Source organism: Trachinotus anak, unplaced genomic scaffold (assembly GCF_046630095.1).
Source record: "Trachinotus anak isolate AG129_WGS33_773 ecotype Australia unplaced genomic scaffold, CSIRO_AGI_Tana_v1 ptg000001l, whole genome shotgun sequence".
Classification (NCBI taxonomy): domain Eukaryota; kingdom Metazoa; phylum Chordata; class Actinopteri; order Carangiformes; family Carangidae; genus Trachinotus; species Trachinotus anak.
In genome coordinates, this window is record NW_027273852.1 from 5,358,276 (window position 1) to 5,372,842 (window position 14,567).

Below are 14,567 nucleotides of genomic sequence, written 5' to 3' on the forward strand. Positions count from 1 at the left end.
CTGGAAAGTTGTCAGTGTGTCATTGAGGGCAAGCGCTGCTTTTTAGAGGGATGAAATTAGTGGATTTGATTAACCATGATTTATGCAGACACACCCACCTAGTATGTATGATAATTAATTCATTGTAATCCAACACAACGTGCAAAAAGTGCCACTGGTGCACCAGGCACAGCAAAAAGGCCACAAGTGCACATCACTCCTTCAGTCTACTGGGTAAAGGCTCCACCTTGACTCACAAGAATAGAACATGTTCAGTTAAATTAAAAATTGAAATGTCTTTGAGCCAATGAAGATTTTGGAGACAGTGGGAATTCACGAGCCTTGCAAAGCATTTTGTGAGCTCCATTTCAAGTTTGAGATTTCAGTCTCAAAAACGTCCACTGGGACTGGATTGAGCCCAGCATCTGTAGGAACTAATCAGTCTTAGGCAATGACGACGAACAGCAGTGATGTATTTTGACTTCAGTGCTTCTTCTCTCATAAAATGCATGGATATCTGCTAACTGGAAGCAGACCTTAAAGACAGACCAGTGAGTGATTCCTTCATTCAGCCATGCAGAAGAATCACTGCTGATGCTCGTGCCACTTATATGTCACTTGGTCAAAGGTTGATCCAATCTCCTGCACAGTGACTTTGGCCCACTCCCTCTGACCACTGACAGGTGCCTTCTGAAGCTGATGCTCTCTTTACACTACACAATCACTGTCACTGTAGTTACACATGTAAAATGGAAGACTATAGAACTGAAGCCTGCAATGACCATTAGCGGTTATGCATATAAAGCGCTAATGAAGACGTTGTGCAGGCAGCCATATTGATTAAAGGAGAAGCGTTTCTCTTGCCAAAAGCAGTGAAATTAAGACGTGTTCAAATATAGTTGTTTTTGCTCGATGAAAAAATGTCTTTTTGTAAGGACATGTCCTGTTGCAGAGAGAATTCAGGCTTAAACAAAGTTTGTCTCAGAAGACATGTACAGTAGGAAACAGCCCGTGAAGTGTGTAATATAGAGCATGCTTCACGCTCAGGGAACACCCTGTTTATCTGGTTCACTGCAGCAGCTTCTTCCTCCATCAGATCTGTGTCTCTTTTCCTCTGAAGAGCAACACCAGCGATGAGGCAGTCAGATGCTTGTTAAGGGCAGGGAGCTTGTGAGACTGCTGATCCCCACCAGAGGAAACTGCAGCACAGATTTCCAATACACAACATCATGCCTCTCCCTGTCTGTTTTGATATCTAACCATTTCATCCTGATTCCCACAATACCTCAGTTCTCTTTCTCTCTCTTTTCTTGAGTTTTTTTTTTCAATTAGGGAAACAACTGTATATTAGATAGTAACTAGAAAGAGCTGACATAACAGCGATAAATACAAAGACAGAATACAAAGAAATAAACAAAGGATAAAGTGTTAGAGGTAAAATTTAACCAAAAGAACATAAGAAAAAAGAAAGAGTAGGCTTTTAAGTCGGTAGTGTTTACTGCAGGACTGATGTGCTGCCACTCAACAGATTTTTTCTTATTGGTCACACCAGTGCTTTGACCACCAAACAATAAAGCCTCAATCTCCTCCAATATAATTTCAACCTCAATAACAGCCACCTCCATTTTACACTCCATGAAGTTTCTCCTTTTGATTAAGTGTTGTCCGTTCTCCCTTATAAATAAATAAATAGATTTACACATACACTGTTATACATGGATTTATATGCATATCAATGTTCACTAGAGCTGTTTTCTTAACTGCTGTTATAGGTTAGTGTGCAGATGGTTTTATACATTTCCTCACCCTTTGGAATCTGTTTGCTCTTCTATGAATACAGCCTCCGGTCCAGACACTTGCTCCTCTGAACACTGGAGGAGCTAAAGTGATTGAAGGCAAAATAATGTCAAGTGTTCAGTGGCGGTGTTTAGCATTTTAGTGGAGGTCAAGAAAAAGGCACATAGGAGAATTCAGTAGTCATACTGACATCTCTGCTGATTGTTTATATGATAGACCAGCTCTCCTAGATGTGTTGCTGCTGGTTTAGCAGAAGCTTCCAGGTTTTTAGCTAAGGGGCCTCTGTCTCTAAGTGATAATAAGCAGAAAAGAAAAGTCATGTCTAGATAAATTATCACAGATAAATCCAGGTTTTCTATGGGTGAGGTCACATACAGTACCTTAGGGTTGAGCAGTTGAATTAATATATTGGATATCGGCGATTGGCTGAATCCATTAGCGGTTCTCTCTTTTTTTTGGGGGGGGGGGGGGGGGGTTATCATTTTATTTTGTAAATTTATTGGTCTGCCGTCTTGAGAATTCAACGAGGTCAATAATGAACCTGTAAAGTGTGATTCAAAGCGGGACACATGGAAACAGGAAGTGGCACAGTATCCACCTGTGATGCTCAGGTTTATGTTTATGCTAGAAAATGTTCAGGCCTGTCGGGTCAAAAAGTGACAAAGCTATAAATAACCCAAGAACACTGTGGGTGATAAGCGAGACTGTGATTACTGGATTACTCTCTCTCTCTCTCTCCCTCTCCCTCTCTTTGTCTCAAACACACATGCACACACTGGAGAGTACAGATCCTCTTATGCCCTGGCTGTCAATATTCTGCATTACTGAACTATAAAATGTTTCCTTCTCGCCTTTGTAAAACATAAAACGAAACACTTTATTAATGTATGAACCATAGCACTCAGTAATAAGAAGGTATGCTTCACACAGGAAGGTAGTTATAGTAAAATGGTCTCTCTCTCTCTCTCTCTCTCTGTCAGAAATAAAGTGTATAGTGCTGTGACATAGACAGTGTCTCTCTCTCTCTCCCCTCACCACTCTCCATGCCTCTGCAGTGCTGAAAGACACACAGCAGCAGCAGCGGCTACTTTTCATCTGTTTTCTTGTTCTTATGAATCGGAATAGTAACAAATTCATGCTAAAGCCAGCTTATGCACGTTCTTGTTGCACTGATTTCCGTCTTTCACAAAACAGTTGATACTGTACTTGGGCACCGCGGTGCTTTAAATGCTAACAGCAGCATGTTAACATTCACTGAAGGCCAATGCTGCTGATGTTTAGCAGGTATACTGTTCACCGTGGTCACCGCTGATGGGAGTGTCAAGAGTTATGCTGGTGTTAGCTCATCATCAGGTCAAAATTTGAATTTGTCCCATACAAATGTTAGATGAAAAGACAAAGGCTCACCATGGTACATTCATCCGGAGGGGGACGTGACTGTGTGTACCAAAATGAACGGCTCTCCAACCAACAGCTGTTTAGACATTCCACTCAAAACCACAAGTGTCAGCCTCGTGGTGGCGTCAGAGGAAGACTCAGGGGATCACCAGTGTCAGTAGTATTCATACTCTTGGCACCATGGATAGCTGTATAAAATTTCATGGCAGTGCATCCAGTAGTGGTTGAGATATTTCAGTCTGGACCAAAGTGGTGGACACAATGGCAGCTTGTTTTTTTTTTTGTTGTTTTTTTTTTTACCAGACAACTAGGCACTGCAATATATTTGTAGCCTGTATTTGAGAATAAACCTATTTCATAACACAAAATGAATGAATGGACCAACACAGTTTTTGTCTCTACTTTTTAACCCGGTTGTAATATAATGAGTCCTTCCTCTGGGAGAACCATATTAACATTTTCCATTGTGTGTACTACAATTACTGTCATCTGGCAGTATGAGGTAAATAAAATCCACACATCAAAGCTTTTGTCTTCATAATGTGGGCCACAGGGGGACATGCAGTAGCTACAGTAGCTGCATTAGGATTGTAGCTCTCATGGGCAACATTATTAATTAAAGTCCAATGCAACACTAGCAATTGTCTCAGCTAAGGAGGTTGTTTTCAACTTAAATTCATGCCTTTATAAGACTGAACGCTGTATTAACTAACTGTATTACTATAGTTATAGTTATTTATTCAAAATTCTCAAGTGACCATAAATATGTAGATGTAGTTTTGTGCTTTGATTTGACAGAAAAACATTCACTTGAATGGGAAAGTGTGCCCAAGCTTTTGACTCCTCAGTGGATTAACAGAATAAAATGACTGAAATAAGAGTGGGAACGCCTCTGTCTACTGAAAGACTGTTTAAAAGAGTATTTATATGAACCAAATCTGTAAATGGTTCAAGCAGGTGAAATGAATCTACTTGACAGATGCTACCTTATATGAGGCACAAAGTGGCTTTTTATGTTAACCGTATAATACATAGTTGGCTAATTTGGGATTTTCAGTTCAGCCTTCTGACTATGTAGTGATATAAAAAGGTGACTCTATGAGGAAGCAAACTTTCTGCTTCATATTTTACATTTTGCCCATTTATGTAGAAGTGAGAGTTTCTATAGATGGGAGAGGGGGAAAAAAATCGATGTTAGTGAGAAACTTCTTTTTTTCTTCTTCTGCTTCTGCTTCCTCTTCTCCTTTTTTTTTAATAGATTAGGTTTTTCAGTCTTAAATGTCTTCAGCCTAACACTATTATTTCACTTTTCACTTGATGTAGCTATCAGCATGCTCTCAGTGTGTCTCCCTAACTGCTTTAAAAAGTGCTTCATTTCTGAACGGTCAGTGTGCCAGAGGCTTTCCCACCGCAAAAATAATCCAAACAAAGGAAGAGGAGGAAAAAAGGCTTTCTGTCTAGAACATATGAATGTTGCCTTCAGTAGCTCATACTGATGCACTGTTTTCAATGGCATCGCTTTAACAGTAAAGACCAGTGACACACACACACACCTGGGTTGCCTGAATCCTCTGCCAGTGTATGATAGATGAATACATATAGTAAGAGGTATCACCACAGATTGACAATGAGAAGAGTGGTGGGTGTTGAAGCGTATTGTCCCAGCAGATATAACTGCTTCTTATTGCCTCTCACGTACACAGAGCTGAGAGTGGCTGTTAATTATTGATTTAATAAGCTCAGCATGAGTGTGAGGGTGAGTGTGAGTGTGTCACATGCAGACTTAAATCCTGTGTGTGTTTGTGTTTGTGTATGCATGCATATGTGTCTGAAAATTGTGTAATCGTCTTAAGTGTCCAAAAAAAAACAAAACAGAGTGGGCTTGTACAAGCTCTTTGTTTGTCTGCGTGCGCGCGCGTGCGCGTGTGTGTGTGTTTTAATAAATGAGAAAACAAATAGAATTATTATCTATAATCTTTGTCCTCTCTTAGTCTAGGTAAGTCATTGTGATGCTCTTTGTGTTTTATGCCCCAGCATCAGAAAGACATTTGTGTTATGTCTTTGACATAACATGACATACAGCTCAGTGCACACTCACAGACACACACATCAATGAGAAACCATTAAAAGTGCTGGTGTTTGAGGTGTCCTGAAAGAACGATGTGACAGATGCCGCTGTATTAATTATAGCTCAAGATACCATCATCACTTATAATTTCTACTTTCGGCTGATATGCGCTTGGTAATTGATGGTTGTGTCATGACAGTGGTTAAGAATGAATTGATCTAGTGTCAGGAGGGTAGAGACAGACACAAATATACTAACAAGGAAAAACATCTGTTGACCCTTAAACAGAGTTGGGCATCAAACATTTAAACATGTTCAGTACCAAAACTAAATGATAACCTGAATATCTAAAAGTGACAAGCACTGAAGCTTGGCATTGAAGGCTTGAGCTGAATTTACTTAATTGATCAGATAATTTCTGATTTGAATCATATTTTTGCCAATTTTGATCTTTAAACTCAGATTTTCAAGCTCCACCACAAAAATCTTGCTTGAAAAGGTGCACATCGGACATTTAATCAAACCATGGACTGGGTCAACTGTGTGTGTGTGTGTGTGTGTCATAGGGGCCTGGCTGAATGGAGCAGTCAGTCCCATGTTGGACAAGTCTCCTCCCTGCACCTTATGGCTACACTGAGAGACCTGAACAGATGGGAGTCTCAGTGGTGGTTGTTTGAGGGACTCATGTTGCTGTGTGTGTGTCCCTAAGGGCAGGGGACATACACTTTATCACACGCACACGCACACACACACACACACACCTACCTTCTGTCCATTGCGGGAATCCACAAACACTAATTACTGCACCACGGGGGTGAGAGAGCATTCTGAATAAGTGTGTGTGTGTGTGCGTGCTGTAGCTATATGATAATATTGTGCTGCTGACAGGTACAACACCAAAGACACCCTTTTCACACTTGTGCGATGAAACAGTCCTGTTTTTGTCTCTTTTCACACATGAAATGACTGCTCTGCTCAGGAGAGATTAGTTTCTCCTCTCACTGTGGCGGCAGCTCTGGAAAACAGGAAAACACTGGTGAGTTTGAAAGTAATGGCACTTTCAAAAAAAAAAGAGTGCTTTCATTTATCTCAGAGGCTGCTTCAGTGATGGATTTGAAACTTCATGGAAAATGGCTGATGATTGCCTCAGTGCCCCAACTTGTCTCCTCAGTTTTATCATTCATTCATGACAGAATTATGTCGCCTGTTTGTCACAGCCTGACAGACAGCACCCGAGAAACCGCTGTTAACATTTAACAAGACATCACAGATAAGTTTTGGCTTTCATTTAATTCCTAATAGACTCGCTTGCTGTTGAATCTGTAGGTAAAGCATTTTTCCTGGGTTGTCATGCTGTAAAAAGTTCAATTAAAGCTGCAAGCTCTGACAATGTTGTGTATGTAGAATGTAATTTTCTATGGCGGATTTCCAAGAAGATTTTTTTTTTACCCTGCTCTGCAACAAAAAAAATAAAAAATCAAGGGTAAGACAGCTTTAAATATATCTCCTCTACAAAATTTCAGCTGGAATTGGTTTATTCACACTACTGTATTTCATTTATAATTTCTCCAATGGATTTAGATGTATTTATATCTTTGTGTATATAAATGGTAATTGCATGTTAAACTCATTACACTGCTGTCTTAAGAAGGTGGCTCAATATGCACACAGTGCGTGGCATACAGTATATGCACACTGCCTGGACCATTATGGCCTTGTGTGTGCAGTATCTGTTTATGTCGGGGCTTTGCTGTACGTTCTCACTCGAGCCATAAAGGAAGAGTTGCAGAAATGTTGGCAAACTATTAGGGAGAATTGTAGAGGGACTCAGGGTCCTTTTCAAACATGATACCAACAAGTAAACTTGGCAGAACATTTATGGAGTAAAGTACATGTGGTAAAGGGCTTTCACAGCTGTAAAGACACTAAGCACAGCGCCAACACTGCCACAGTCACTCAAGTAGCTCTGCAGATAGAACAAAAGTGGCAGAGAAGAAAAGAGTGAGGATGAAAGAAGAGTTGAGATGAGGAAGGAAGAGAAAGTACATGCACTATCAAATTCTGTATTCATCATTTCAGCACATCTTTTAAGTCTCTCAAATGTCTGAAATTCAAGGTCTAATCATGTCTTATTTTATTTTATATTTGAAGCCAACATTATGTTTAATCAAGTTGCAAATGAAAACATTCTTCTATAGGTTGAAATAATCACATTTCAACCTATAGAAGAATGTTTTCATTTGCAACTTGCAGGCTGAAGGCATCCAGTGATTCTCACTAGATCCAGTATATGTGTGGTGGAGAGTGATGCCAGCAGTGATGCTCATCAATCACTTACCCACAGGAATACCTAGAAAAGCACAATAAACAATATTGTTTAGATTCAGGTGGGATCTTTTCAGTTTTAAAATATAGGCCTCCTACTTGCAGGTTGACCCGCCCGCCCCAGGCTCAGAGAGGAGTTAGACAGCAGCCGGTCCCTAGTTTTAGATGATGCCCTCGACAGATGCTCTCCTCCCACCATCGAGCAGCAAACTGCAGCAGCTCCCTGATTGGGCCCTCCAGCAGCCTCTAGGAGGCTTTTGCTTTGGGTGAGGCTTTCACTCCCAGCTTCTCCAGTGGAACTGCTGCTGATGGCCTCATTCAAAGGAACCCCAGTAGTGCAATACAGGGAGTTATGGTTGCTGCTCAACATTATGTTAAGGCACCCACAGCACAAGGTCTTTCCTTTACAGACATTTAACTGAAACTGTAACTTTTTCCTAATGTTATCTAAAGTGCTTTTGTTGCCTAAAACCACAGGTAGGACTCGGATGCAATCTGTGGTCTGTGATTACATTTCTTACCACAAGATAACTGGGGATGTAATTTTTATGAGATAGTAGGGGTGAGCTATTTAACACCCACTTATTTATACTGGTGTTTCCCCACATATGCAGTTGAATTTGCGATCACGTGACTAGTTGTGCATGGTTGTCTGGAGACAAAGCCTGTCACTTAAAGTCACTGCATCCTTCTTTTGCTGTGATTTTATTCTGAAAGTCCTGACAGAAGTTGTGATCCATGCCTTTCTGTCACTTTGACACTTCTTTTGGATGCTTGTCCGCTCGCTGCTGCTTCATGTGCGTCTCCCTGCAGGCAGGTCTCTTGTCCCACAGATGCACTGCAGCTGCAGCAGGTGACGGTAGTTCTTGTTCTGCTCTGATGGAGAAGAACTACACCAACCGATGTTTCAGAGCAGAGCAAGGACTGCCATCACCAGCTGCAGTTTGAGTTCAAAATGACTTCGGCCGAGTTCGAAAATTGGTGCGGTCTCACCTATGAGTACTGATACTACAGAAACTGATGGTCTCTAGTCTGTAGTTATTAGCATAGCATGGGATTTTTTTCCTGCTGGAACAGAGCTCCAAAGTCGCAATTGATTTATAATTGTAATAACTATCAGTAGTAGTTAATAGTAGCAATAGTAATAGTAGAAGCTGCAGTAGTGATGTGTTTTGTTTTGTTTTTGTTTGTCATTGATTGTGTGTCTATGTATGTGTATATGTGTGTGTTTCCTCTTATTGCATCACCACTGGTCTCAGTACAGTGAGGCAGTGGAGCCTCAGGCTCAGTGTACTGTTTAGGGTGAATCAGTCGGTATGTGAGTGTATAAAAAGAGTGTGTGTGTGTGTGTGTGTGTGTGTGTGTGTGTGTGTGTGTGTGTGCGTGTCTGTCTTCATAAGTGTGTATGTGTTAGTGTGATTGTCAATACTTTTTCTGAGAAGAAGAGGCATTTTTCTTTCATGCATTTTCTCTTGTTTTACCGCAGCCCTTTGTTTACCTTGATCGTCTTTAGGATAAATTCCCTATTAATACCTGTGTCCTTCAAGAACACGTTCAGTATTTAAAGCGTGTGCTGAACACAGAATGTGAATATATATGGGCTGTGGTGATGAATATCTGTGTCTCAGTGGTTATATAGAAATGTAGCTTTTATGTCATCTGCAGGTTAAAAACTATATTAGCTTGTCATGTGGGTCCTTTTATTAGAAAAAAAACGATATTTTTCAGACCGACTCATCTAGTATGAGGAAATTGATCCAGTTTGTTTAACTGCGTCTTCAGTGATGCTCTACTCACCTTAGTTACTGTTCCAATGTCTAACAAAGTTGAAATCCTTTCAAAACAAATTTTGAAACAATGGCATCTTGATTTCAGACAAAAACAGGCTTCACACCCTCGGTTTTGTCGGCTGAAATGACAGCAGTCACAAACTCAGATAATGTTGTAAATATGCTTTCTGGCTTGTTTTAAAGAGAGAATCTTGTACAAAGGATCCTAATGCTAGAAGACTGAGGCTAAAGCCTCATGTGCCAGTGAGTAAGTCAGCAAAATTACCACTTGATGATCCATGTAGTAGAGATGGAAATGACCCCATAATTAATGTAATAGTTAGTTAATGATATATTTGACCTTATAAGTACTGATTAATTACTTCTGTACAGTAGCAAGCTAGTATGCTAATGCCAATGTTCGCATTACAGGTTAGACCAGGCAAACACACTCTAAGCCAAGTATAGTTACAACCCTGTGCACACCGCTTCAACATGTAGAGAGGAAGACCCTCTGGAAGTGAACAAACAAGGCAACATCGTGTTCGCTACTATTCACTCGTCACAACGCTCACAACGCTTTGCCAGCTGACTCATATCCCATAGGCACTGAATGGGGGTGAACTTAGCATCACATTATACAGACTTAATTGGGTCTTTACCGTAGCAGTGCAGTGCAGATCGTGACGGGCCTGCGTAGTTACGATTGGACAAGCAATCACTGGTAATGAGCAGTAAACTGAAAACATTTAACATGAACTGAGTTCAGTGCATCATTGTGACTTTTTCTGCACAAGTATGGCAATATGTAAGAAATCAGTTTGGGTGGGATAAATGGGTCAGCATGCATCTGCCCTTGACTTGTGATATGTGAGACACTGCGGAGCTGATTTTGATGAAACCCCAGGGAGTCATGCATCACCCAACTCTGGCATTTTCAAAATTACTGTGTTTTGCCCAAGGTGGGAGCAGCAATTACCTGGCAAACATTTTAATAACCAGTCATATCTCACATACTGCTGAGGGGAATAAAATGAAACTTGGAGCACATATCCAACTATCCATGCTCTACAAATTTGCCTCCAGAGCAGTATATTGGATTTTCCACGGTTGTGAGTTGCTACAAAACCAGTTGGCCCCCTGGGCTGTTTTTTCCCCAATTAATTTACCGATCACTGCAGGAGTCTCTGCCTCATTTGTACTATCCTTCTAATATGGGACATCACATATGTAAAAATGAGAGTTGAGAACAATACAAACAGATGCAAGAGTACAAAAGCCAAATACAATGTATTTTCTACTGTCACATAACAGGCTTGCAACTAGGTTTTTCCAGCTATGGTGTAAAGGCACATTTTCCAGCCCCTTAATAGGAAGAATATAATGAAACAGCAGTTCACAGTAAACTCAGGAAATTGTCAACCCCGACGTTTACGAGGTGTAGTTATCTGGCATCGTTTCGACACAGTGGCACTAATGCTTGACAGCAATGCTTTTACTCCTCCGTAGAGGTTTCAAAATGCACTTAATGCTGCTCTATGCAAGATTTGTATGTAAAAATACACCTGTCACCTAACCTTTTATGTTAATCGCTATGTGGGGCAGCAGTGCAGAAGAACTTCCTGTTGTCACTGAGACCCTGTTTTCTAGTCTTGTTTAAGATAACAGGCAGGTAATCTACTCTACCCACAGCAAACAACAAATTGAAATTTAGGAGCAAAATACAAGTGTCTCCAAAACAGCAGCATGTGAGTTCTCTAATACAGAGGTCCCTATCCTTTTATGGCTTGTGTTGAGACCACTCAACACGCAGGTTGTGGTTTTAGTGTGGGTATGAGAGGGATTTTTTTTCCTGCTCAGACGGTTTCATTGGAGGCTTGAAGGGCTACAAACATCATTATATTTGAAACATTGCAGGTAAAATTGGCCTCACCAGTGATGCCTGAACCTCTCCACAGTCTTCACACCATCCAGACCAAAGATTCAGACTTACATCTTAACTGTCACTTCAGGCCACCGGCACAAGAAAAAGTTTGAGTCAGCACAATCGCACAAAGTGGTGTTCCTCTCCAGCACAAGTTACATAAGAGCATGTCTATTGCTTTGTTTTGATGTCGGTTCAAATGCACGTGTTAAAAAGTGCTTTGCTCGCACAATAAGTGTTTGTACATTTGTGTATGTTTTTCAGAATATTCCAGCTCTGCCTTGTGGTAAGGCCCTCTACTCCTATGAGGGAAAAGAACCAGGCGATCTCCAATTTTCCAAGGGTGACATCATCATCCTGCGACGGAAGGTGGATGACAACTGGTACCATGGCGAGCTCAACGGTTGCCATGGTTTTTTGCCTGCGAGCTACATCCAGTTGTTGCGTCCCCTGAGTCAGACTCCACCCCAGGGCAAAGCACTGTACGATTTTGAGGTCAAAGACAAAGACCAGGACAAAGACTGTCTGGCCTTCAGCAAGGTAAGACACACACAGACACACACTGTACACACGCTCTCCCGAGGACACTATTTTCAGACACAGAACAAATATAGTAAGATAAAGAAATATGGACAGGCTGCATGGGTGAATCAGTGGAGAGATTTGATGAATGGATGTACTCAGAATTTACAACAGCATAAATACCAAAGTAGCAGCAAACACAAAAACCAGGCGGGTTCTTTGTAGGACACTAATAATTTATTAGTACTGACTCGTCTCTTCAGATTGGTTCTCAGATTGGTTCTCAGCGCCATTTAAGCACATGACAACTGCTGAGCTTTTCATGGTGCCTTCCAGCTTCCACCACATTTTGCTTGTACATTTGTGACTGGCCTTCACATTCAAGGTGGTAAGAGTTTGCAGCCGGAGCAACTTGAATCTGTAGCTGCTGCTCCGAAAATGCTGCGACTTCTCACTGACATTTTTCAGAATGTCTGACAAAATGTGGTAATATATGTTTTATTTAAGGTATTTTTCAGTGGCTAAAATCTGAACAGTCTCAGACATGAAAGAAGTTGGTGATGGGAGATACTCTGAAAATCCGATGAGTATATCTTGACAGTTGCACAGTTTTAGAAGAGGTATACACTCGGAGTACTATCTAGTTTCACTTTCCAGTGTAAGTTGATGTCAAGGAATTTTTTGAAGATGTTCTTACACTGGTGTACCTGATTTACACTGCTTTTGATTTTGTGTTTCGTTAAAATGAGGAGGATTTCAGTGGCTGATGTCGGTCAGCAGCTCTGTGAGTCAGTGGCTCTGATATGAGGTATTTCAAGGGTGGAGATAGAATATAGCAGCAGCTGCTGTTGTTCAAAGTTTCCCAAGAGCAACCAGTCTACATGCGGATTTGGCTGAAGTTTTTAAACAGCACGGTTCTACATGGTTCCTAGTAACAAGACCGTAACCCAGGACTCAACTTTGGCCAGGTCGAAATTATATTCAGTCAAATGAGGTCAGGTGGGGTCCTGTTGTAATGGCACAGATCTCAGGTCTGTATGTCTAACGCTGGAGGGAATCTGAGTGAACTCGCTCTCAGATCTGATCATGCAGCGTATCATCATCATGGCAGGAGGAAAATTGTGTTTTTTTTGACAGGAGATGGAGAGTGTGAACTGGAGAGTGCAGGGAAAAGGACATGTATTTTTGCTCTCTCTGACATAACAAGGCTGCTTGTTAATTAGTAGAGCATCATGCTGCTGCCAGTATTGGTGTCTCTCTCTATTTGGATCTGTAAAGGTTGACTGCCTTTAGGAGTAGGACCAATTATCCACGTCTCTGACCAACTTCATGTCCCTTCTCTTTTTGTTTGTGGAAATTGACTTACACAAGTCACATTTCAGTAGGTATTCACTCTGAGACCCGTTCAGACCTCTCCCTCTGTTATATAAGAGGTGGATGACGCGAGTGGTTGACGTTTCAGGCCCCATTAGTCACTGGCATCACTGAAATTATACTTTGAAAAGGATGGAGATGAAGAGAGAAAGACAAGATGAGAGTGTGTATCCAGGTTGGGTCTGGTGAAAACAGTAATTTGTATTCCCTGTACTGTCCTGTTCCTCAAACCTTATCATTTCGTTCCTGCTGTTACACAGGCTCATTTGTGCAACAGTTAACTGCTCGCCACATCCACTCTGTCTCAGCGCTGAGTGAGCCTGTGGACAGGGAAAGAGAAAGATTATTGCATTCCAGTGCCCTGTACACTTCACTGTAGATGTTTTCAGTCTGATCACTGCAATGCAAAGCAAAGTCGCAAACGCACTAACGTCTACATCCAGATTATCAGATAATGATGAGGCGTTCGTAGTTCACATTATTTTGTGTTTTAGGGCTAAATTAATCAACAGGTTAATGACTGAAGATTATACGAAGCCATACTCTCACACAGAGACGCATGAACCCTGTGGTGTGTTGTGCGCGTGTTGTCATGCAGAACAAGTGTGCATGATATTGTTTTCCCAGTGTGAGAAGTAATTACTCAGTATGACTAATACACAGTCATTTACCAGCATTATCGCTGCCATCCCTAATGGCCTAACCAAGACCCTCATATTCACATGAGGAGAGGTGCAGCACAGGGAAAAATACTTTCATGATGAAGTCTATGGGTGTGTGTGTGTGTGTGTGTAGGTGTGTGTTTGTGTGAAGATAATATTTTCCCATGTTTGATGGATATAATACTGCAGAGACTATTATACCATATGTATAGGCATAAAAAAGCATATACAAATGCTATCCTGCTACCTTGCAAGATGACGCAGTGTTGATATTGTATCCAGGAGACATGACTGAGTGTGTTTTTAATATTAAAAAGCACGGCAGTTGATTGCTAATAGGTTAGCTGATAGAGCCTAATGTTCTCTTGGGTTACTGTACTGAAGTCTATATAGTCTCAGTTAGTAGCTCTTTGCAAAAACAGGTTCACTATAGTGTATAAAATGTAGTCATTTCTTTTTTCCACACAGTTTCATATTCACTAAACCACTTTTAGCTCACATTTCACACCGCTGCCACAAACCTATGCAGAACAATAACACAAAAATTACAAGAAGAAAATGCTGTTTCTTAAAATCCTTGAATGCAGCAGTAAGGAGAAGGTCTGTGTACAGAAAAGATGAGCAGTGAAATCTGTCATGAACTGAACTGAGACACTGGTATTTGATTAACATTTGTAATTAAACTGACTGAAATGAACTGAAACAAGTCACTTCCTATGAATCTAAAAACACTTCACATCTCTTGGACA

At 41.0% G+C, this 14,567-nt stretch overlaps 1 protein-coding gene across 1 annotated transcript in view; it reads left to right on the plus strand.

The window, feature by feature from the left end:
- The window catches only part of LOC139637422 (E3 ubiquitin-protein ligase SH3RF3-like), a 90,694-nt gene that overhangs the window by 47,309 nt on the left and 28,818 nt on the right, over positions 1–14,567 (plus strand). The window contains exon 2 of the mRNA XM_071506164.1: positions 11,525–11,800. Coding sequence (XP_071362265.1) covers positions 11,525–11,800 — 276 coding nt within the window. The remainder of the gene's footprint in view (positions 1–11,524; positions 11,801–14,567) is intronic.